We start from the raw sequence: 25,639 nt of genomic DNA on the forward strand, positions 1-25,639 counted from the left end.
TGGCTGAGGGCCAGACTCAGGCCTGGAGAAGGACCTCCCCCTCCCCTCCCGAGGTCTGTGCCGGGATGGATTTGCTGCTGCGACACACCCTGCGGCCTCCGGAAGAGTGTGCACTCGCCTCTCTCGCTGACAGTTCTCTTCCCACTCCTGTGGACTGATGAGCGCAGTTGGATTGATTTCTCAACGTGGCAGATTTGGGTTTGCTGGGTAGCACTGGAAAAAATTAAAAAGGCTGTGAACGTTTGGATTTCTGTAGACTATCCTACATGAATATGATGAAATCGCACTGATATTTAAGTTGTGTGAATATTTAAGTGAGTATATAAGTGTAGATCTATAATGCGGAGAGATCAAGGAAAAGCTGGTGTTTAGATGATAATCGTGTGAAAGGGGGGATTGGCAACATTTATCCTTCTAATAACATTCCATTACTTTCACATCAGTCATCTTTGCTCTCAACTGCTCTATCCCCACATCTCTCCCACACCTGGAAATTTGGAAATCTGGTTTTCAGTAGATGTTTCATACACTTACGATGAAACGAACGAACAAATGAAAACTGCAGACCTTTCATCAATGGCTACTTTTTATTTCATATGTGAATAGTTCAGGTAATTTTTCCTTCTGCGTCAATACTCATAGCCAACCAATACCTCAGTATGTCTCATTACTCCTAATCTCCAAAATAGAGTAGAGCTGGAGTTCCTGTTGTGGCTCAGCGAGTTAAGAACCCAACAGTGTCTGTGAGGTTGCAGGATCGATCCCTGGCCTCGCTCACTGGGTTAAGCATCCAGCCTTGTGCTGTGGTGTAGACTGGCAGCTGCAGTGCCAATTCAACCCCTAGCCTGGCAACTTCCATGTGCCGTGAGTGCTTCCCTAAAAAGGAAGGAAGAAAGGAAAGGAAAGGAAGGAAGGAAGAAAGAAAATAGAGTGAAGCCAGCATTAATAACAACAATGGAAGAAGAATATAATTATGGCTACCTCTCGGGGCTAATCTTAGTATAAAATGAGATGATTTCTAGGAAATGTGTTTGAAAAATGTGAAGTACTATATAAGATATGTTGTTGTTGGAGTTCCCGTCGTGGCTCAGTGGTTAACGAATCCGACTGGGGACCATGAGGTTTCGGGTTCGTTCCCTGGCCTCGCTCAGTGGGTTAAGGATCCACCGTTGCTGTGAGCTGTGGTGTAGCCTGCAGATGCGGCTCGGATCCCGCATTGCTGTGGCTGTGGTATAGGCCGGCAGCTGTAGCTCCTATTTGACCCCTAGCCTGGGAACCTCCATATGCCGCGGGCATGGCCCTAGAAAAGACAAAAAAAAAAAAAAAAAAAAAAAAAATGTTGTTATTTGTACTACAAAATAAAGAGATTGAAGTTATAGGTTTTTAGTTGGAAATTGATTAAGTCAAAATACAGCTTGTAGCAAGCTTATTTTTATGAAATGCAAATGGACATGCTCTTACCTCGGGAAGGATAGACTTGAGAAGAGCTAAACATGTTAGCCCGGTGCCTACTAAGAAAACTCTGGTATCAAAGGATTGTTCTGCCTTGTCTTTTAGGGCCCAACTGTGCGCCTTCTTCCTCCTGCTGCCGAGCGCAGCCCTCAGACAGGAGGGCCGCCGCCTTCAGTGACCTCGCCGCCACCGCCGGGCCCTCAGGAGCAGAAGCACCAAACGACTCTTCAGCCACCGCCAGGCCTGCCTTCTCCCCAGACTCACTTGTTCAGCCACCTCCCTCTGCACTCGCAGCAGCAATCCAGGACGCCGTACAACATGGTTCCCGTCGGGGGGATCCAGGTGGTACCTGCCGGCCTCACCTACTCCACCTTCGTCCCCATCCAAACGGGGCCGATGCAACTGACGATCCCTGCGGTCAACGTCATTCACAGAACCGTGGGCGCCCCTGGGGACTTGAGCACGGACGTTTCTGGCACTACAAATCCCGCCGGAGTGGCTGAACTAAGCAGTGTTGTGCCATGTATTCCCATCGGCCAAATCCGCGTGCCAGGCCTTCCGAACCTCAGCACGCCGGCCTTGCAGCCGCTGCCCTCGCTGAGCGTGGAGGCCGTCAACATCGTCGGCCTGGCCAACAGGCACCTGGGCCCGCAGGTGCACCCGCCGGGGCTGGCGCTGAACGCCGTGGGGCTGCAGGTGCTGACCGCCAGCCCCCCCTCGCAGAGCAGCCCCGGCCCCCAGGCCTCCATCCCCGGCCTCCAGATCCTGAACATCACCCTGCCCGCGCTCGTCCCCTCCGTGAGCCAGGTGCCCGCGGACGCCCAGGGAGCCCCGGGGATGCCCGCCTCCCCGCACAGAGCCCGGGAGGCGCAGCCCCCGGCCGCCGGCGCCCTTCAGGGCGGCCGGCCCGCGTCTCCGCAGGGCCCGCCTCCAGGCCAGCGGGAAAAGGCAAGCAAGGCTCCGGATCCACCCGCCCCGGCCGGAGAGCACGCGCGGCTGGACGGCCCGGGCCAGATGAGCGCGGGGAGGGCCGGCTCGGCGAGTCCCGCCAGGCCCCAGCGCGAACTCCCTGCGGCGCAGGGCACACCGGCGTCGGCGCCCGAGCCCCCGCCCGGCCAGCCGCCAGGCCCCCGGGACCGAGCGGCGCCCAGACCCCCGGCCCCGCCCCGGAGGCAGCCGGCCCCGCAGTTCAGCGACGTGAGCAGCGACGACGACGAGGACAGGCTCGTGATCGCGACCTAGGGGCTTCCCATCTGGGGGTTTTGTTTGGTTTTTCGGTTTTTTCTATATAACACTTAAAGGTTTCTTTGAAAACCCTCGTTTCCTTAAAGCACATTTTTCTGACATAAACTCATGACTAATCTTTGTGCAATCATGAACTTTTGACCAATAATTGTTGTTTTGTGTCAGCTCCAGCCATTTTTGTACATGTTGTATAGACACTTGTGCCTTTTAGGAGTTTTATGTTTAGAAACTGTACAGATTGTTGAATATATACATAAAAGAGATATTATATGTATATGAAAACCAGGTAGGTATTTGTGTTTAGCAAGAAAAACCTGTCAGATAAATCAAATGATTAAATTATATGTTGCACTGTTAAATATAAATTTTTATGGCTGTGGGGCAGAGTTTCTGTGTATAAGTTAGTATGTAAACTCCGTATTTATTGTATTCATATTAGTCTTTGAAAATGGGTCTGTCCTTCTTGTGTAAGACAGGTAACTTTACACTTCAGACAGATTTTCTGTGTAATGAAATGTTTCAGTAAAATACTGTTTACCGACTTTACCATCGCTTTAGTCGCACCTTCTTTGTGTCACGTCCCGAGCAGCAGTCTGCTTTCGGAAAATAGCCCTAGATTACCGTCCTCCACACACTCCCCCCCACACTCATATTTCTGAGAAATGAGGGCTTTCGTGGTGTTACTGCCGTGGGAAGCGCCGTGCAGCCCGCTTAGCCAAGACGCCCATTTTTCTAATTTGCGATGAAACACTTTCTGTAGGTCCAGAGAGCACACAGCCAGAAACGGGCAAAGGTGCTAAATGTGGGAATGAGGACTCCTGGTAAATGTAACATTAGTCACAAAGTAATCACCCTGGGAAACCCGGTTCCTCAGGCTGCGGCCCAGGCCTGCCGTCCTTTCTGTCTCTCTGCCCTGCATGTTTACCCCGAGCGCTCTGTCTGGGACCAAACTACAGAGGGTCCAGGATTTACAGAGGAATTCAATTCCGACATCTAAATTACTTCCTGTCCTGAGAGGCTTAACTTACTGCAGCAAATGGGGTGGAATCCACAATTGCCACTGCAGTGATTCGCATTATTACTTGATCACTGTAGACGCTACATTTGTGAAAAAAAAATTTTAATGTTGGAACTTAAATACTTGGCACCTTATTAAAACCCTGTGTTCATGTTTTTAAAGGCCTACTGCATGAAGATTTCAGCTCTATGAAGTTGGTGAGACGAAAGTGCTTGCAAGAAGTGTTCTAAGGATTCTGGAGGCCTGCTGTCAGCTAGCCCCTGCTTCAGATCTGGGCCTTAGAAAAGTATCTGTCATCTCGGCCTGCGTGCCATGATCTAAATTCTGACCTGTAAAAATGGGCCCCAGCCTCAGTAGGTGGGTCAGTGATGCTTGGTGATGCTTTGGATGCATGCTTCAATTTACATTTAGACTTGCCCACAGATTAACAAAATTCTCAAAAACATGAAAACGGCATTTTATATTCCAAAATGTATTTAAAAGGATTCTGAAAACCTCTACCGAAGGAATCACATAGTTTTAACAATATAATTGTTGAAAATAAGGTCCATTATCTGTCACATTTCTCAAAATAAGTTTTAACTGTCATGCCCCTGTATTAAGCTTTTATGGCCTAAATTTTTTTTTTTTTTTTTTTTTTTTTGCCTTTTTAGGGCCGAAAATGAGGCATATGGAGGTTCCAAGGCTAGGGTCAAATCAGAGCTGCAGCTGCCAGCCTACACCAGCCACAGCAACACCAGATGCAAGCCATGTCTTTGACCTACACCACCGCTTGTGGCAACACCCAATCCTTAACCCACTGAGCAAGGCCAAAGATCAAACCTGCTTCCTCATGGATGCTAGTCAGGTTCATTTCCACTGAGCCACAATGGGAACTCCTGTTTGTTTGGGTTTTGGGTTCTTTTTTTTTTTAGTTCATATGGATAGAATTTTCTTAATTTGAAGAAGTCCTCCGTTTAACTAAATGTTGTGATATGCTTGGTTGCTGCCTTGAAGTTTTCATAATGATGTAATATACCTCGGGTTTGTTTCATACTCTTTTTAAGATTGATTGTATTGTACATATACCTTTAATATTACTGACCATAACACTTTCACACGGCTTTCAGATGTATTCTGCTAACATTTGAAAGAAGCAGCTAAATCAAAAACATAAAGTTTGTGTCATCGTATTCTGAAATAATCACATGGACAAAATATAAGGGAATAATTTTCAACTTTTTCTCCAAAGTGTTTTTTTTTTCCCAAGGAGCAAGTCATTCTTAAATATAAATGACTTAAAATAATGACTTAACAATAATTTACTTAGAAGTAATCCAGACTGCTGGGAGACCACGTTTGCCTTCGACTTTGCGGCACTGCCATGAAATACCCGGGTTAATAGGGAGCTGGAAGGTCAGGACGTAGCGAAACAGGTGAAAAGCATGAGGGGAAACAATTTCTATATCTTACATCTTCTTGTGTGAATCTGCTGAAATGACACTGTCAGAAGTGTTGGAAATGGCGAAACAACAAAAGGCTTTTTTCTAGTTGTCAAAGATTAGCACATCTGTTTTCTGACTTATTTGTTGCAATTTAACATAAATCAATGTCACTAAACTACCTTACTTTTGTTCCCCAAACTTTAGACTACAATGCTAATTACTTCAGAATGAAATTTAATCAACTGGTAACATTTAATATAGATTTTGTTTCTCTCTTTTTATTTTCATAATACTGCCATGATTTTCCTTTCATAGAAACAGCATAAATAACACTTTTCTTACTCATCTCTGACCTGGATTTTAAATGGTGAGGCTTCACAAGGATTAGGGATCAAATCAGCCATACTCCAATAAAATTTCCAAAAAAAAAAAAGAAAGGATTAGGGATCATTATTTTTGTTGGAAGACTGTCAAGAGAGGTAATGTTTCTCTGCTGATGCATGCTCAGGGCAGAATATACGCTCTTCTTGACTTTTGTTTTTAATATTACATCTTAGGATGAAGTTTGAGATCAAATGGAGATCATTTTTAGATCAAGCAACAACCAAAGGTGACTTTCATTAGAATAATTTTGTTTTAAAACCATCTGTAACTTCTAAACACAGAATATTAAATCTTCCTAAAACAAGAATTTCCCAGGAGTTCCTGCTATGGCACTTTGGGGAACCATCCCACTCATCTCTGTGGAGGTACCCGTTCACCCAGCCCAGTGCAGTGGGTTATGGATCTGGCATTGCTGCAGCTGTGGCATAGGTCACAGCTGCAGCTTGGATTCAATCCCTGGCCCGGGAAATTCCACATGCCACAGTGTGGCTGGAAAAAAAAAAAAAAAAGTCTTCTCCCAAACTGACTTCCCATGACTTTAGATAATTATCTATTTAGTATTCAGTGAAGGTTATTATGTTTAATATATAATATAAATATGTTTTATATATATATTTAATATATAAATATATTTTATATATATATATTTTATATATAATATAAATATATATTTTAATGACAGTAACTCCCTGTTGTCATAACAAAAAAAAAAAAGTGCAGAGAACAAGTTTAAAACAGGAATAGTAAAGTATTTTTCTCTACAAATGATATAATCTTAAAATGCCGCTCTTACATATACAGTGTTCATCTAGAACAACGCACACACATAGGCATAAGAGTTAAAGCAGGGGATCCTGCCCTAGATGTGCCCTGTCTGAATTGGGGTGCACTGGGAGAAGGCTCAGACATCCCACCTTCAGTAAGAATTTAGGTATCGACCAACTCCAACACTGTGCAAAAGAGGGAAGAAATTAGACGACACATGTTCTAGCCTGAAGGAGAATGGCTGCTTAGGATTTAAGCCATAGAAACTAGAGAATAATACTAGTCTGTAGTAATCTTAGAAACCAGAGAATAAACATTTCAAAAGGTAGGAAAGTTGCTGTCTTAATAATTAAAGAATAGTTCCTGTGTATTGGGAATTGCCTTTTTGTTTGTTTGTTTGTTTTGTTTTTTTTCTGGCCGTGCCAGCGGCATGTGGGAGTTCCTGGGTGAGGGATCGAACCTAAGCCATAGCAGTGACAACTCCGGATCCTTAACCTGATGCTCCACAAAAGAACGCGGGCACTGCCGTATTTTTGAAGGAGATCTAGGATTTGGGACTTTAGAACAGAGATGATGCTGAGCAGTAGAACAAAAATAGAGCGACGAGGGTGGAGGTGGATATGTTATTTAAAATTTTGCGGGGGAACCAGTCTAAGCGGAAGAGAGAAGATTCATTCAGACTTGCAACAAATACCTATTGAGCCATGCAGAAAGCACTTTTGGGATGCTAACTGAACACAAGTTAAATGGTGTTTACCCTCAGGGAGCTTATATATTCTAGTACCCTGGAAGAGTACAACCAGATGCAAATTATATTAGGGCCCTAAAAGGAGCACAGCCAAGAGCTGTAGGGGTACATACAGGGGAGAGCTCGGGGCTGAGTTGATCTGGGAATGCTTATGGAATATATGACATGCTTGGCCTTGAAGGGACGTTGCTAAACTGAAAAAAATAGAAGGGAAGGGAATTCTCCAGAATGGTGTGGAAGGGGACCAATATTAATCCCTACTATAATCTCATGTAGTGCTTCCCGGCAGGAGGTATTCTCCCATTTTACAGACAAGGAGGCTGCATCTCACGATGTTATCAAACTTGGGCATGCAGGTGCTGGTACCCGAATCCAGGATTGTATGACACAACGGCACTACACATAGGCCAAGGTGCAGGAAGCATAAGGGAGCGTGGAGACAAAGGGACTAAACCACATTTGGGGGATTTAACAAGCGTCTAGCAGAGCCATGATTCTATAATAGAGAACAAGGGCTGAATTTCAAGATGATTAGAACTGTGTGGGCTCTTCATGTGACAAGGGCACTCAATGAGTCAGAGCTGGTGGGAAAGGAGCCCCATATCTCTCCTGCGCTAATAATTGGGGGGGGTGGGGATCATAGGGCAGCAAACGTGGGAGGAGAGCAAGGGAAGTAATGCAGGGAGCATGGAAGGCAAACCAAGTTATCCACTGCCACGCCGGCCACGGGATCTTTTCTTTTTAATGAAAGGACCAGCATAATACAGGAGATGTTTGCTGATGACCCACATTAAGGAGGATTGGCCTCCAAGAAGACTGGACCAACTGGAGAGATGCGATGAAAAGATGCTGTAACACTTGTGTTGGAAAATGAAACCATATTTTAAAATGCAGCTATTCCATTTATATGGAGTTCAGTATGTGCCATCCTCACCCCTCTCCAAAGCATCACTCTGGAGATAAGAGAAATAGAATATTTAGACCCAGGTAAAAGATAACCACACTCTGTGCCCTTATGGACAGAGCATCATGGGAGTATCCTTCCTTGCTGGGATTTCTGGACTCCAACTTTCAACAAGCTAGAGACAGATGAATGTCTTTCGAGGCCACCAAGCCCTGGAGGCAGAAACTGGATGGTTCATCACGACAGCCAAAAAGATACGTCAGGAGAGTGAGGCAGAAATATAAAGAATAATTGTAGTAAATAATAATGATGAAGTTGTCTTTTCACTCAGCAAAGGAGAGCATTAGGGGAATATCAAAAAAGAACTCAGACTAATAGGGAAATCCTGTGTCTCCACCAATTTCTGTGTAAAACCAGGATTAACCTCACAGCACAGAGCTAGTGGGCATTCGAGGCTCACAAACTAAAACTCATTTGCATACTAACAAGGCATAAATATTAGAAATACTTCTCTTCAAGGGAGACTGCAAGATGAAAGACTCTGGTACTGTTTACACCAGTCCTTTAAGATATATCAGGGTCAGCCAGGGGAGGAAAGTGTTAACTGGTCTTCCCTCCACTTTATTCCAAAGTGAGTTCTGAAAGAATGAGGGTTCTGGGGACCGGACCTGCTCTGCAGAGCATAGAGGCGGCTGAGAAGAGCCCAAGACCAGGAACCGCGATTCCCCCAGGTTCCTACATCAGGGAGAAGGACCAAGCTGATATTTCTCTCAAAGTCATGAATCAAGTTTGGCTTACTTTGTAGCTAGAGCCTTTTCTAAATGCAAATTAAAAGTCCCCAGGAAAAATCTCAAAGATTTTATTTTAAGAAGTGCCCTGCTTTTGATGTCTGAGAAGTTAGGACTCTCATCCCAAAATGTTGGAGGGTTGCATTGGCCGTTAAGGATTTATTCCAGAGCACAGAAGAATTATTCTTTAGGGGCACTGGACTGAGGTAGGGGTAGGGACTGCATGTTGGGAAAATGATGAAAGAATGGAAGTTAGGGGTCTAGGACGTTTTAAAGCTTCTTTCCTCACCACTCAGGCCGTATACCTAATTCTGAAAAGACGTAACTAATCCAGATAATTGCAATGAAACCACAAATTAAATGTGAAAATCTCCTGGCTTAACTGGATATGCTAAAATTACTTTTCAAAATTAGGTACATTTTCTTTAAAGGTATTCAGATTTAGGGTAATTCAGATTTACGTTTTGGGATTATTCAGTCTTGCACCCTTGACATCAGAAGAGTATTTTATAACTCACATTATATAGAATATCGTTTTTCGAATCTTAACAATTACAACAAATGCCATATGATGCTATCCCCATTTTAGGCTGAGAAAATGGGTTACAAAGCTAGTTAAGTAGAGACACTGTGATTTAAAACTAGATCAGTTTTTTCCACTGTACCATGCTGCTTTCAGTAAGATTTACAATAATTGGGTTGTATTGTATTCATTTCTCGGAGAAAGTCTGCTTAGCATTCATAAGCCATCCCATTTAAATTTCATACTGAAATGAGTATGTCCAGCGCCAAGCATATTTGTCTAGATAATAGACTTTATAAACTTTTTCTACACCTTTTCTCATAATTGATATAATAGAAGCCATAAAAATATTTAGTGAGGAAATACTTAACTGAAATAGCAGCAAATAAAATGGCAATCTAAAGTGACAATTCTAATCAAGCGTAAAACAGGTAAACCTCCAAAGTGTCTTAGGTTTCAGTTATTAATTATTATTGAGCAAGATGTCTTTGTTACATAGCATATGAGGATAAAATTTGGATTGAACTGAGTGTGGATTCACATTGTCTAAGAAAGACAAGGTCTGAGCACAGCATAACATCATGTTATCAAGTCTTTGAATTTGATCCTGTCAAAAATATTTCCAAAAAAAAAGAGCAATTTTCCATTACTTTTGATAGAAAATTATTTAAACGTATTTCTTCTAGAAGAGGGGACATCAAATTGTACTCGTTTTTTCCAATGTGCATATTTTAAAAGGATGTAGAGAAAGCAAAGATGGAAATTTAGAAGGAGATGAAGACATGTATAAATGATTTTTACAAAAGCAGCAAAAGAGGAAAAGGAAGGATCTATTTAGCAAATGGCTCCATATCTCAGAGTCAACCACTAGAGGCAAGTATATGAAATTTAGCATTCTTTTCTTCTAATCCTTAATTTTGGTGTCTGGAAGATAGACGTGAATAATTAGATACCTTTTCTGATGTTCAGATATTTGAGGGTTTGATAAAGGTATGAAGACCAATGGACACTTGTTGGACGCTGGTTTTGCTTGAGACAAGACATCTTTCATTGTTTTCAGCTACTTGAAAGGCAGCGTGTGTAGTTATTTACTTCTGAATGTTGCCGAATGGGATCTAAGGAAACTCGGTAGGTGAAAGACAAGGAGACGTCACATTCCTAGAGATCAGTCAAGGAAAGAAAAGCCAGCTTGGAGTTCAGTCAATTAGCCAGGCATGCCTAGTTTTCTTTGCTAATAGCAAGGCTTATTTTTGCCCCACAGGGTCAAATGTTAAGACTGGGTTCCACGCAGCATTGTATCCTCTGATGCACTGAAGGCAGTTATGTTGGAACATCTTCACCCATTACACAAGGAGATACCTTCTGTTACTTTGACGTTCATATTTCCCTAAACATAGTTCCCTAGGAGTGGTGTAATATGTCATGCAGAGTCTGCTTCTATAACCAACTGTACACCATTAATAACTGATGATGGAAAGATCCTGTCTTCACTGAGTGTATTAATTCTTTTAATAAAATAACGCACAACACGTTATAGTCGGCCAGGGGCTCCAACCTTTAGATTTCAAAATGTTGATGGTAAGACACAGGAGTCTTGACTCTACGAGGAGAGAGATAAAATAATTTTTAAAACTTTTTTTAAGGTGAATTTCAAATCCAAATCATTAATGATTTCTTTTGGTTAATGGCCATGAAGTTAAATGTGTAATACAATATATTTTTCTCTGTCTCAGCCTCTGTTGGAAATAGAAGTACAATGTTCAGTACATGGTACATCAATCCTCTTTGAAGCTTAAGCAGCCCTGAATGCCTTTAGGTCAATGCTCGGAAAGTCCTTTAAACGGAGATAAAGATCAGAACTGACACAGGGACCCCAGGGGCCTAGCCTGGAAAATGTTTTGTTTGTTTTGTTTTGCAGCTAAACAAATTCCTGCGAACTCTTTGTTGTCATTTTTCTAAATCCTTCCCCCCAAAAGAGGGATTTGGAAGACAAAACAGATACGGATGTCAAAACACTTAAAGTTTCTGCTATAGGTGGGTAGAGACATAGATTCTTTAGAATTTCAACTGAAATAGATAAAGTATTTCATACCAGACTTGCATAATTGTCTCTCAGAGGCACCTGAAGAGTTCCTTGCTGTTTGTGTTGAGGTTTGCTGTTTGAGTAACTGCCTTTGCAGTGTGTAGCATGCACCAGGAAAGTATGAACGATTTGTAAAGTGATACAAATGTTTGTAAATAACTGATTTGTAAATAAACCTGCCCATCTCAATAATTCAGTGCAGGGTTAGGGAACGCTGAGATGGGTTGGCTAAAGTGTGATTGAATTTTGGTTCAGTCTCTGCTCAAGGTTTATTTCAGTGGCCTTAAGACTGTATTCCTACCCCTGCAAACTTATGCCCACACTGGGTTGGACAAGAGAGAAGGGATTTGCAAAAAATATCTCAGGTTCACTATCCACACGTTGCAACGATGCTATTAGCATGGATACTGCGTACGTTCTAGAGTTTGTGTGTCAAATCAAAACATAACCTTAATTTTCACTTTCTGTTTTTAAATATTACATAAGGAAACAAGAAACATAGTGCATATGGAATCAAACAGTCTTAAGAACAGATGGCCTAAATTTAAATTCCAGGTCAACGACTTATCAGCTAATTGTCAAGTTAGTTGTTTTTTACGCCTCAAGGTTTTCATCTGCCATTTAGGGCAAGAGTAAATCCCACCTCATAGGGTGTGGGGGATTAAAGCAGACAGCATGTAAAGCTGCTAATTCCTGGTGCAAAACAATATCTGAATGAATGTCAGCATTGATTCGGAGAGTTTTCCAGTGACTCTGAACACTTTGCAACAGGACAGAGACGAAGTCATTTGCATCATTCAACCAATACTTAGAAAGCACCCGCCCTTGCAAGACCATGCTCAGATCGTATCTGTGACTTTCTGAAAACTACTGACACCCTTCGCAAAATGCTGGGCTGTGTTGAAAGTGTTTTCTAACATTGCGTTTTGCAGGAAAACCAGTCAAAGCCCAAGTAAAACGACTACATCACACAGGTGATGTCTAACAGCTTCCGTGAGCTCTTCCATCTAAAAATGATTCCTGCTCATTCTCAGGGAGAAGACAGGCTGTCGGCTGGTGAAAAAGCGTGTGTGGCATGCGTAGGGGATGGAGCACCACGCCAAAGCGAGCCTATGCATCTCCCGGGCAGCCTGGGGTTGCCCTTATTCTCTCTTCTCCGTGGGGTCTGGCAGGAAGAGGGCGCAGAGAATTTCCTTTGTAGACATCACAGCTGGGCCCAGGCCTGCCCAGACCTGCTCAGAGACCAGGGTAGGAGAAAGATGAAACCTCCTGCAGCCGTGGGTGGGGAGCCTGGCCACGGAGGTAGGCTGGTGTCTCTCAGCATCTCTAGTTACTCTGGAAATGGGGCTGCTTTTTATTGCCCGGGAAGTTCGGCGTGACTCCCAAGTGGGACAGGAAGCTATCCAAATGAGATGATGATGGGGATACTTTGTAGGGCTGCCCCCGTGGCATATAGATGTTCCCAGGCTCGGGGTCAAATTGGAGCTGCAGCTGCCAGCCGATACCTCAGCCACAGCAAAGCTGGATCCTTAACTCCGGAGCAAGGCTAGGGTTAGGGTTTAATAAGTGTTCAAATGTATGCATACTTACTGTGGGCTAGGTATTCTATTCTGCAATTTATATTGTTTTTTAAAATGTTTAATCCTTTTATTAGACCTATGAGGCCACCACTCTTCTTCAGTTAAGGAAACTGAGGCTTGGGATGGATAAATATTTGCACAAGATCCCCGAAAAGGTAGAAGCCCATATCTCCTGTGGGCTTATCATCCTTGTTCTTCAGCCACATCCTTTTCTAGCTACCAGGACATCATTGGGTAAGCTGAGTATATTCATATTAATTTAATAAATTCACTTGTTTCCCTGGCATGTACTTTTGCAGTGATTCACCAACTTGAATCTTCATTTACTGAGAAGAGTCCTTCATCCCTATAAACTGTAATTATAACCATTCAATATTTTTAGAGGGGAAAATGTATCTGTTTATACTAGGTGTTTAATAATCACCCACAGATTGGCTCTCATTGTCACCTTCTCCACAATTACTATTGTTTTCTAAATTTCTTAACAAGTAATTATAAAGAGATGTTTTGGTATGAAGAATGAGAAAGATATTCAGTGTGTCCTGTATTTCATAAACACCACATAATTGTCATTCATTTACCATTTCCATTTTATTGGATTTGGAATAGTGTTAGGCTGTCCTGTGGGTTCCAGTCTATTCACGAAGCACCTGAAGATTCTTTTCTTTCCAGATTATATCACATCTCTACAATGTCAGAAATTTGCACAAGAGATTTATATTCAAATATATGAACATACCTTTGTTTTCATTGGCAGCAAAGGATTTTTTTTTTGTTATAAATGCTGTTTAATGCTGAATAGGCTTGAAAGGATATATTAAGTACAGATATTTACAACATATAATTTCATTAGATTGTACATCTCCATATAGCAAGGATGACAGCTTGGCCAAGTTCAAGGTAAGAGCTGATACTCTGAATGAGCAGACTACTTCATAACTCTAATTGTGCGTTTGCTTATCTTGGCTTGTGAAATGGATCCAGGCTGTTGTGGCAGAGAACTGAGGTAACCCAATGGAAAAGTATTTGGGGACTTCCAGTATGTTCTCGAGCCAACAGAAATACACCCAAATACCAAAGCACTGACTCCCTCGCTGAAGTTAATACCTGAACAGGTAAGCATTATCCTGGATGCCATTGTGCTAACGCAAGTGTGCAAAGGTGAGAGCCTCTATTTGTCGAGCAGCTGTGGGTCTTCTCATGTCATAAAATGGGAAAGCCAATATCTTGATGACTCACCTTAAAATCCTTTCTTCCCTTCTTTTGAACGTGATACTGTATTTTGCAGTACAGACAAGAAAATCTACTTTTTTTTTTTTTTTTTTTGTCTTTTGTCTTTTTTGTTGTTGTTGTTGTTGCTATTTCTTGAGCCGCTCCCGTGGCATATGGAGGTTCCCAGGCTAGGGGTCGAATCGGAGCTGTAGCCACCGGCCTACGCCAGAGCCACAGCAACGCGGGATCCGAGCCGCGTCTGCAACCTACACCACAGCTCACGGCAACGCCGGATCGTTAACCCACTGAGCAAGGGCAGGGACCGAACCCGCAACCTCATGGTTCCTAGTCGGATTCGTTAACCACTGCGCCACGACGGGAACTCCTACTTTTTTTTTAATCTGCCAAAAGAGACTGAGATCATAACAAGTGAAGATAGAGAAATTATGAGGGACCTCTTATTTCTTCTCCCAAAACTTGATTCTCAGCATATCCAAATCCAATGGTTCTGTAGCTTATTCACAGCTCCTAAAAATTGGGAATGGGGGAGCCCATACCTTGGGACCGAAGCTCAAGCACTTTGTGTGTGAACAGCCGGGAACAAAGTATCACTCAGAGGGGGAAAAGCGATTTAGGATGCTGACTAAAGCGGGTATTCAGAAATCTGTTGTAGGAACCTATCATTTAGACCAGTCAGAGAGAAAAAATTTACACACTTTCATCAGCATCTCTTTTTTTTTTTATCTTATTTAAAAAATTTCCCCATTTATTTATCAATTTGTCTATTTATTTTGCTTTTTAGGGCTGCACCCGTGGCATATGGAAGGATCCCAGGCTAGGGGTCCAATCGGAGCCACAGCTGCTGGCCTACACCACAGCCACAGCAACACAGGATTCTTCACCCACTGAGCGAGGCCAGGACGCAAACCTGAGTCCTCATGGATACTGGTTGGATTCATTTCTGCGCGCCAGACGGGAACTCCTCCCCTTTTATTTAAAGAAATGAAAAAAATAAAAAAAGAGGTTAAAAAGAGGTACATGAGGAATCACACTCAAAAAACGAAAAGAATCACTTTCAGAAATTCCTTCCTCAGCTGGTGCTTCAGGGTTGCAAAGCCAAAAGATCAGAGTCATCTGCCCAACAGTCACAAAGCTGGCAGGTTCTGAGCACGTCTAAGAGACGGATTGTTCTTCTAAGGAGCAAGCCAAGTTGTAATCATGTGTGGATTAATATGAAACGAGGTATTTTTGCAGAGGTGTCAGAGTTTTCACTCTAATGCAGGATGAAGGAAATGCCTGTTTCCTTCAGCAGGAAGGATGGCTTGAGGGGTTGAGGACCAGTGGCTGGAGAAGGTGGGTTCTCCGCCAGCTCTGCCCTGTTCCTCCTTTGCGACCCACTCTCTTTGATGGTTCATTTCTTCCTCCTTAAAGAAAATGCCTGCCATGCCTGCCTCAAAAGAGCCTCGGGAGGAAAATCCAATAAAGAGACAGATTAAAATCTCCTAATCCAATAAGCAGGACTGTGCAAGGAGACAGTGTCACCGGCGGCGATATCAGAACTTCCTCTCGATTGCTAATGAGTGGGTCCTTCCTGCAGGGATGTGGTGTCAGCTCAGCTGGTGGCTCTCCCGAGGCTCAGAAAAGCTTGGGCACTTTAGCACAGAAGAAGGCCTAATTTTTTAAATGGAAGAAGCCAGGGGTTCCTGCTGGGGCACAGTGGATTAAGAATGCAGTGCATGGGTCGTTCTGGAGGCATGGGTTCAATTCCCTCCCGGAGCAGTGGGATAAAGGATCTGGCATTGCATCAGCTGTGGTGTAGGTTGCAATGGCAGCTCAGATCCAATCCCTGGCCTGGGAACTTCCTTATGTCAAGGGTACAGCCCTAAAAAACAATAAAAGAAATAAATAGATGAAGCAAGTAAGAAGCCAGAACAATGTCAGAGATTCAACTGTAGTGCAGTATTATCTACTTTTAAAATACAGGACCTTTTAAAAGAGAAAAAGTATGTATTCAAAAGAAAATGTAGGCGTTCTCTCGTGGCACAGATGGTAAAAGATCTGGCATTGTCACCACACTGGCTTGGGTAGCCACTGTGGCACAGGTTTGATCCCTGGCCCGGGAATTCCACATGTCATGGGCAAGGCAAAAAAAAAAAAAAAAAAAAAAATAATAATAATAATAAAGGAAATGAAAGAAAATGTACTTTCAACAGCTAGGAGAATTTTTTTTTCCTTTCTTTCTTTTTCTTTCTTTCTTTCTTTTTTTTTTTTTAGGAAAATGTTAAGCCAAAAGAAAACAAAAGAAGGGTTGGGAGCATACCAACTATAGTTTTAATCATTTTGAGAAGCAAGAGTTCTTGAGAACTGATGAATTCATAGGCCTGGGACAATAAAGCTGTTGTTGGTACGGGTCTCAACTTCCGCGGCAGCATTAAGCACGTAGGTGAAATCCGCAGGAGGCAAGTTGAGAGAGGGAGAGATTGAGAGAGAGAAAGAGCGAAAACTCCGTGGGAGCTAGAAGGAAATGCATGTTTAAAGGGGGGACTCTGCCATGGAGAAAACTCTGGCTCCAGCTCCCTCTTGTGTTTATGAACCGTTCTGTGCAAACATCTGGGTTGCAAAGCTGCATGATGGGGTCCTTGGAGATGTGCTCTCCAGCCGTCTTTCGGATAAAACCCCTCACTTTTTAGATGAGAAGACTACGAGGTAACGACGTTGTAATCACTTAATTTAATCTTGTTCTTCTTGCGCTAGAGTTCAGATTCCCTGATTTCAAATCTTTTTGCCAACTTTCATCATTTTTTACATTTACAAGATATGATCTTTTAATTATTGAGCAGGGATTTCAGCTCATTTCTGGGCCCTGTCTAACCACCGCCCCTCAAAATTATAGTACAGCTCACACTGCTTATATATGGATATGAATAAAGATGGAAGTATAATCTTAAAAATTTTGTTGTATCCCTTGAAATTAGAGATACATACACAAGGAGTAGAATCTGTGCTCACATTTTTTCCATGGGAAGTGAAGGAGGTTTGAAATACAGATAACTAACAAAAATACATTTTAAAGAACTGCAAAGGATTAAGCTCAATGTTACTTTAAGAGACTACAGTGGCAGGGATTTTAGACTAAATCACATTATTGATGTGAATTCACTGATAGATAATCTTTTGGGGACATGTGAGCTATTTGTCAGAATGTAAAGGGGGCACTATTATGATCCTTCTGTCAAGTATTCGCACTTGGCAGACGGTTCTGGATTTAATGGCATTGCCTTTCTTTTTTGCCTTCAAGAAACTACAGGCAGTGTGTTTCCAGCAAAGATCTGAGTCTGTATGGAGAATGGAGCAGATCAGTTTGTGGGCTGATCTGGAATTTTCTAGAATGTCAGCTGCAACAGGTTGAGATATGAATCCCTTTAGTAACATTTGCCATAAATATAAATTTTTTTTTCTTTACCACCTACTTTTGATCATAATGTTATCACACTAAATACAGATTGGGGCAAACTTCTCTTCATTCCACTCATCCAGACACGCACACAGGTATGTTTTGATCTGTATTCATCACCACCTATGAGTGTGGCATTCACTAACAATCCCATTTTGGCAGACTAGATTTGCATTTTAATTTCATTATGATCAGAATAATGAGGCTATTGACGCATCCATTTCCTCTTTGAATGGCCTCTTCAGTTTGAACTGTGGCCCTTTGGTGCATCAAACCGTTGTCACAGACGGCATATTTTAGCATGCATTTTCTGTTTTGACGAAGCAGTTGCACTAGGGAAAAAAAATTCTCATACTCATTAAATTTCACCAATAAAATCAAAACTTTTATAAGTGATTATTTAATTGTCCCATACAATAAAGCATTCAGCTGAAAGCTGAAATGGATTATTAGTTTATTGTAACATAAAAAAAAAATCTATCTAGGAGAAATCATTATTTATGTAAAAATGAAGAGCAGTGGAGGTCTTCAAAATATTTTTACAACAGTTCAGGTTAAAGTTGCGCGTGTGTGTGTGTGTGTGTGTGTGTATCCTCTATGAATATGTCCCTTTAAAAAATTTCTGGGGTAAACAAAAACATTTGCGTATTAAGAAAGAAGGGACCTCTGGTTGTGAATACGACTGAGTAACAGATATTGGATTCAACGACCTCAAGTCATCAACTATCCACCTGGAAAGACCATAGCAAGTCACTCTTTTCAGACATTGAACAATATGCCACCCAGGTCTGCTGTTAACACCCAGCCCTGTGGATACATCGCACATGCACTCAGCTTTCTGCCCGGGGCACTTTCCAAACTGTAGTGGAAGGGAGTCAAGCTAGGCCGAGAGCAGAGCTGGCTGGAGGACACAGACACCAGATGTCAGGGCTCTGAGTCGTCTGCACCTGGGTTATTCGCGGAGAAGGGTATTCGCAGTGGAAAGAGGGCACAGAGCGGTGGCTCTAGAAACCTGTGGGTGGGAGTTCCCTCGTGGCGCAGTGGGTGTTGGCGCTGATCTGCCAGGGTCGTCGCTCTGGCAGTGGGTTGAATGCCTGGCTGGGGGAACGTCCGCATGCCAGGGGCCTGGCCAAGAAGGAACGACCTGAGCATAGCTTCCTCTGAGTCTCTCCCCGGATGCCAAGCTGGGCATGTGCAGCGTGGAGCGCCAGGCTCATCATCAGAGAAGAGCTACCCGGAGGCTGCACTGCGTGGGATCCTGGAGGTTCCCAAGTACGAGGGTTCTGCCCAGTCAGGGTGGAGTCATTTCATTGAATCCCCCAGGCATTCTGTTGAAACTGTAGAAAAGCCGCACCTTAAAAATAGGGCTAACAACTGAGTTAAAAAGTGAGCAAAAGATTTGAATATATATTTTATTTTATTTTTTGCTTTTTAGGGCATCAACCACAGTATATGGAGGTTCCCAGGCTAGGGATCCAACTGGAGATATAGCTGCCAGCCTACGCCAGAGCCACAGTAATGCAGCAACTGAGCCATGTCTGTGACCTACACCACAGCTCATGGCAACCCAAGATCCTTAACCCACTGAGGGAGGCCAGGGATCGAACCCACAGCTTCATGGGATACTTGTCGGATATTTTTCCTCTGTGCCATAAGGGGAACTGCCTCAAGTAGGCTCCTTTTTTTTTGTAGTTGTGTGTGTGGTGTGTGTGTGTGTATGTGTGTGTATGACACCTAATTCCTTCTATACACATTTATCACAGGCGGAGGTTTTTTACCTTTCTTTATCTATTTTTTGGCTTGTTTAGTATCCTCCTACACCCCTTCTCAAGACTGCAAACTCCTTGGCGTTCCCTGGTGGCCTAGCTGCTAATGATCTGGCCTTGTCACTGCTGTGGCTCTGGTTTGATCCCTGGCTCGGGAATTTCCACATGCCTTGAGCACAGCCAAAAAAAAAAAAAAAATATATATATATATATATATAGCAAAGATTTTATATATATATATATGCATACATACACACATACACACAGACAGACAGACAGACAGATTAAGATTGGATACTCCTTGTGGTACCATTTCTATTTTATTCTCTGGGCAACACCTATGGCAGTGCCTGATGCATTCCAGGTTGGTAGGATTGCAAACATCTCTTGAATCAATTAATTTAGTCATAGAAAACCAAGAGTTTTGTAACAAGTTAGAATAACTATAATTGTCATACTGATTGGTATTTATGTATAAAAATGGCTCCTATTTTTCCCGTTTAAAACTCTCATGATGTGCAATATTTTCTACTGCATTATACTTTAAACTTTCATGCGCAGCTGGTTGCTCATTTTTCTTTACAATAACAGTGCTTCAGCAACCAAATCGGGAAAAAAAAGGCACCGAAAAATGTAATTTTAGCAACTACTACATGGACTACTGCAGTAGCAATTTTAAAAAATTCTCAAGAGGCATAATTCTCAAATGTAACTCTCAAGTAAGCTTTTCTTTTAGCAGTTAAATAAGTATGAGGTAAGCTGATGTTGCAAGATGCAGAGGAACCACACTGGTTGAGGGAGGCTGTTATTTCACCTCCATCAACTTGTTGAAATATCTTCCATTGTGGCCCAACTCGTAAAGGAAACGAAATATGTATAGAAGTTGACACTTAACATTGTTTGATTATTTTTGCCCAAGTCCAGCACCCAGTGTAGCTACAGGGCTGAATTTTAGTAGCAATACCGATGGAAAATGCTATAATGCTTTTCATAGTTTAAATTACTTTCATACATATTATCACATCAGAGCCTCATTCTAAAAACACAAGAGAGATCATTTGGGCCCTTGCTTTTGTAAACTCATACTGTGGTTTTATTTATTTTATTTTATTTTGCTTTTTAGGGCCGCACTGGCACATATGGAAGTTCCCAGGCTAGGAGTCAAATCAAAGCTATAGCTGCTGGCCTACACCGCAGCCACAGCAACATTGGATCTGAGCTGCGTCTGTGACCTACACCACAGCTCACAGTAACACCAGATCCCTGACCCGCTGAGCAAGGCCAGGGATCGAACCCACATCCTCATGCATACTAGTCGGATTCATTTCTGCTGCGGCACAACGCAAACTCCCATACTGTGGTTTTAGACCTGGAAAATTTACAATGTCGTGAATTCCTTATTTGATAAGACAAAACCGAGGCCAAGAAAGGCCAGTCTCACAGCCAGTAGCGTGAGGACCCAGGTCCTTTCTTGGGCAGCTGGAAAGTGACTAAATATGCTCCTGCACCACCTTAGCATCTTTCAAGTGACTTTTAAAATGTGCAACTTTATTATTTATGTTTTTTTCTTAAAACATAGAGCATGGTGCAATAAAAAATATTATCTATAACCTATTACCCAAACGGAACCACCATTTTCATTTTGGGATATTATTTTCTAGTATCTTTCTTAGACTTCTATAAATATATTAATAGAAGTAATAATATATGATAATATGTTATAATGTTATTTATTATATATTAAAATGCACACTTAAAGTATATCTTTTAAAGATATGTAAAATTTCACCCTGTGCTTTTCACTTGTATTTCATCCTTATATTTTTATTGCTGAAAGCTTTTCATGATCATAATTTTAATGTGTAGTTAATATGCCACCTAATAAATGAAGTGTAATTTACTTGCTCCATTTCCCCTTTTGGACAACGGAAGTTGCTGTCACTTTTTGCTCATGTAAATAATTCTAAAGTAAGCATTCCATGTGAATACCATGGTCAGCGTTTCTGGTAATTTCCATAGGACAGATCCTCTGAAGGATGATCACAGGATCAAATAAAATGAACATTTTTCACGTCATTAATTCACGTTGTCAAAGGAGTTTTCTTCAAAGATGTGACAATATCACCAATAGTGTGTGAGAAACATTTCACTAGGTTTTATTCTCACTGGATGTTGTCATTTAAAAATAAATTTCCAATTTAATAGGCAAAATAGCTCCCAAGGATTCTTTTGCTTTGCATTTATTTGCTTGTTATTGAGATCAAACATTTTCCCATTTGTTTACCTGATAGCTTTTAAGGCTAGATTCATCTCTTTTTTTTTTTTTTGAAATGTCAAGCTACAATACTGAAGATGAAAAGAATGAAGGCAAGAGATGAGGAAAACAGAGGCAGAAATGCTGAGTGGCCCCCTACCAAGGTGGTGATGGTTTCAGATGAAATTATCAGGTACATTAACAGGCAGGTTATGAGAAAGAGGGGAAGCCAAAGCCACAAGACTTGAGCTCCTGGTAAAAAAAAAACTACTTCACACTGGCTCAGTTTTAGATCTTAAGGGACTTTTATCCTTTGTCAAAGTTTTTATAAACAAAGTGCATTAGTGTGTGGGAATTAACTTAATATTAAAAGGAAGCATAAATATTGGAATGGTATGACTAGCGTTCTGCATGCTGGGTCGATAGCCATGCTGGGCAGTACGGCAGCCAGGAGGGTATGTGGTTATTGATCACTGGAAATGGGGCTGGTCTGAAGCTTGATGTGCTGTCGGTGTAAAATACGTGTCTGATTTTGAGGACTTAGCACCACAAAGAAAGGAGTGTAAAATAGAATAATTTTTGTGGATTGCATGTTGACCTGCTAATATTTGGGATAGAGTAGGTGAAATAAAACATATTATTAGCGTTAATTTTACGTTTCACTTTACTTTTTTACTATGTGACCTCTAGAAAATTTATAATGGAATATACGGCTCACATTGTCCAGGACAACTCTAAAGACTCATCATGATCTCAGATTTTAGGAAGACCATTACAAAATTTCAGTGCCTGGCCAGAGATCTGAACGAGTCTATGACTCAAGAGAGAGATGGGCTGCACCATGTAATTAAACAAAGAAAAGAGAGGGGCATTGCCGCAACCAGAACCCCCGAAGGGCTCTGATGAGCTCAGATATCTCTTCATATATTCAGATTTTGAAGGACCTGCTACAAAAGACAAACGGAAAGGAGCACAATTGCTATTGTCAGGACTGTTATATTGAATGAGCTAGAAGACACCAAAGGGCTACAGAGAGCCAAGATAGACACTGTGGGAAAGCTGGGGAAGGGTTTCTGCATGAGCGGAAGAAGGAGGGAGTATGCAACTTCTATTTTGCTCTGTCCTCTCTATAGAGAATAATGATCTTCAAACTGGAAAAGAGAAACAAAATCAAAAGAAAAATCAACTCCGGATAGTTCATCTTTAATCGCAAATACATGTTACTTCTGGAGTAATGGAATCATTGATAGTCTTTGGCACTTGCCTTCTTCCCCAACCGAACTCATCTTGCTCCTAGGCTCCAGTCCCACGAGAGCATGGACCTGATCTCCTTCATTCACCGCTGGCCCCTCAGTGCCTAAGACAATTGTCCAGCATGTAGTAAGTGCTCAATAAATGCATGTAGAATAAATGAGCAGAGTACACAGAACGGCCAGATGATTGAAATGGGAAAATATCCAGGTTTCAAAATGGGAAAGGAAGGATTCTATATAGATACCCAGGCATCATGCAGGCAATTTTTTTTTTTTTGGGTCTTTTTGTCTTTTGGGGGCCACACCCTCAGCACATGGAGGTTCCCAGGTCAAGGGCCAAATCGGAGCTATAGCTGCTGGCCTACGCCACAGCCACAGAAATGCAGCAACCAAGCCGTGTCTGTGACCTACACCACAGCTCACGGCAATGCCAGATCCTTAACCCACCGAGTGAGACCCGGGGTTGAACCTGCATCCTCATGGATACTGGTCAGATTCGTTTCTGCTGCGCCACGACAGGAACTTCAAATGCAAGCAAATGTTAAATAGCTGAGAAAAATTTTAGAATGAGTAGTTTAAAAAATTTAAATTCACAGTATGCCAGGGCTCCTCTGGAATTTTACATTCCGTTTAACCTATACACTAAGACAAGGAAGTGGTGTTATACACCTTTTAAGGATAAGAAAGCTGAGGCCCAAAGAAGTTAAGTAATTTGCCTGGGGTTCAGATAGTTGCCAAGCAGAAAAGCTGGCACACAGAAGACATCTATTGGACACTGAAGTCTTGCTATTTTTCACTTTCCGTAAAGGGAAATCATGATTACTTTAAACCAACATGAGTACGAGGAAAATGATTATGCTAAATGCTCCTACTTTTTAATCAAATTGCTGAATTGGTTGATACCATAGGTAACTTGTTAGCATACTAATTTTTTTTTTTTAAAGCAGTGAAAGTTGGAGTTCTCGTCATGGCGCAGTGGTTAACGAATCCAACTAGGAACCATGAGGTTGTGGGTTCGATCCCTGGCCTCGATCAGTGGGTTAAGGATCTGGCGTTGCCATGAGCTGTGGTGTGGGTTGCAGATTTGGCTCGGATACCACGTTGATGTGGCTCTGGCGTAGGCCAGTGGCTACAGCTCTGATTAGACCCCTAGCCTGGGAACCTCCATATGCCGCGGCAGCGGCTCAAGAAAAAGGCAAAAAAAAAAAAAAAAAGGACAAATAAATAAATAAATAAAGCAGTGAACGTCTTATCCCAAATATATAAAGAAATTCCTAGTGGCATTTCCTAGCTATTCTGGGTAACACAGAGGCTCAGAGAACTGTGCAAATAGCCATCCATTTACCGGGGCAGAATGGTATAACCCACTGCCATAAACAAAGTATAATCAGATTTCGGCCAGGCATTTGATAACTAAGGCTTGTGAACTAAGGCTAGATTATGACAATCAGACCAATTAGTAGGACTTGGAACCACTGATCCCAAGTATATTAATTAATGAGTTGATGAGAAATGAACAGGAAGTCATGTGGCGAAAGGTCTCTGTTCTTGACCTTTTTATGTTAAAAAAAAACGTGGTCTGTGACTTGGAGAAGCATTCGGCTTTTAGCTGATCGCACAATTTTATACTCATTCCTTCATTCATTCAATCAGCCAATATAACCCCCTGAACACATGTCCTCCTTTTCTACTTCGTCCCCTAGTGGAACGAGAAGGGACCTCCACGTGCTGTGTTTATGCATTTAACCCATGCACCTTGATGCGCATGTGAAAGGCAATTTTTTTGCTCTTTGGCCTCCAGAAAAGAACTGACACAATCGTACTCTTCTCGCTCTGACCATTACTCCAGAAAAGGATGCTCTGTGGCAAGTGTTCGGGCTCTCTTCTGCAGCCACTGGCTCTCTGCTCTTTATCACACCACTCTGGAGTGTCTTTGCTTCTCTGCTATTCTTCCTGCCAACAGAACTGAGGTGGGAGGCTGACTGAGGAGTTAGCTGCTGTCACGTGGCCACGAGTCCCGACTCCGGGTCATCCCTTCCTCTCCCCTCCCCCCTCACCACTTGCCACCCCCATCACGGCTCTGAATCCCTCCATCATTTCTGACTCATCGTCCTGGTGGCCACAGGGGAGGAGCCGACCCTCCACCAAGGGCAGAATCCTTTTCCCAGCTCCTGCGGAAAGCAGCCTCATCTTTGACTTGATCTCAAGCCGCTCTGAGTGCCACAATCCACTGATTTCATTTAACTAAGACGTATGTAGCTTTATGCTGTGCTGGGAACTGACATGAAAAGCAAGTTATTTCATTTAAATAAGATTTATTGAACACTTTTACGCCAGGAATGGAGCTGAGAACGAGGGATCAAAATACCTAAGGACATTTTTCTTACCCTCAAAAAGTGTTAAGTTTAGGAAGATGGAGGTAGTGCGTAAATCAGCTTCCTTTCAGGGTCATAGATACTAGATGCCAGCAGGAGCATATGTGTGATGCTGTGAGCAAAGAGGAGCTAAATCATCCAGATGCGGGGCTACACCAGGTGAATGGTTAGACGTCAGGCTGAGTTGGCTGTGTAAATAAAAGGGAGATGGGTGTCCCAGGCAGAGGTGTCAGCAGGAATAAAGGCAGGAAGGGCTGAGATGGTGAAGCTTTGGGAACTGCGTTCTTGGCACTGGGAAGGTACAGAGCGGGAGGGATGTGCTGAAAAGCAGGTGAGAAGAGTAGGTTGGCTTCGGGTTCTAGAAGATTTTATTTTATTTTATTTTATTTTTTGTCTTTTCTAGGGCCGCTT

At 42.4% G+C, this 25,639-nt stretch overlaps 1 protein-coding gene and 1 long non-coding RNA gene across 8 annotated transcripts in view; both read left to right on the top strand.

Annotated features, from left to right (window-relative positions):
• Nucleotides 1-3,243, top strand: part of HIVEP1 (HIVEP zinc finger 1) — a 145,842-nt gene extending 142,599 nt beyond the window's left edge. For all 7 annotated transcript variants that reach the window (XM_013987646.3, XM_013987642.3, XM_013987643.3 and 4 more), the window contains one exon: nt 1,558-3,243. In XM_013987646.3, the coding sequence (XP_013843100.2) occupies nt 1,558-2,694 (1,137 nt within the window). In that variant the 3' untranslated portion in view covers nt 2,695-3,243. The remainder of the gene's footprint in view (nt 1-1,557) is intronic.
• LOC146401174 (uncharacterized) overlaps nt 1-25,639 on the top strand; it is a 1,049,691-nt gene that overhangs the window by 864,578 nt on the left and 159,474 nt on the right. The gene's annotated exons all lie outside the window — the stretch shown is intronic.

The sequence above is a fragment of the Sus scrofa genome, chromosome 7, assembly GCF_054392235.1.
Source record: "Sus scrofa isolate SSC_HxYL_T2T_F1_AM1 chromosome 7, Sscrofa_HxYL_maternal_Yorkshire_Landrace_v2.0, whole genome shotgun sequence".
Classification (NCBI taxonomy): Eukaryota; Metazoa; Chordata; class Mammalia; order Artiodactyla; family Suidae; genus Sus; species Sus scrofa.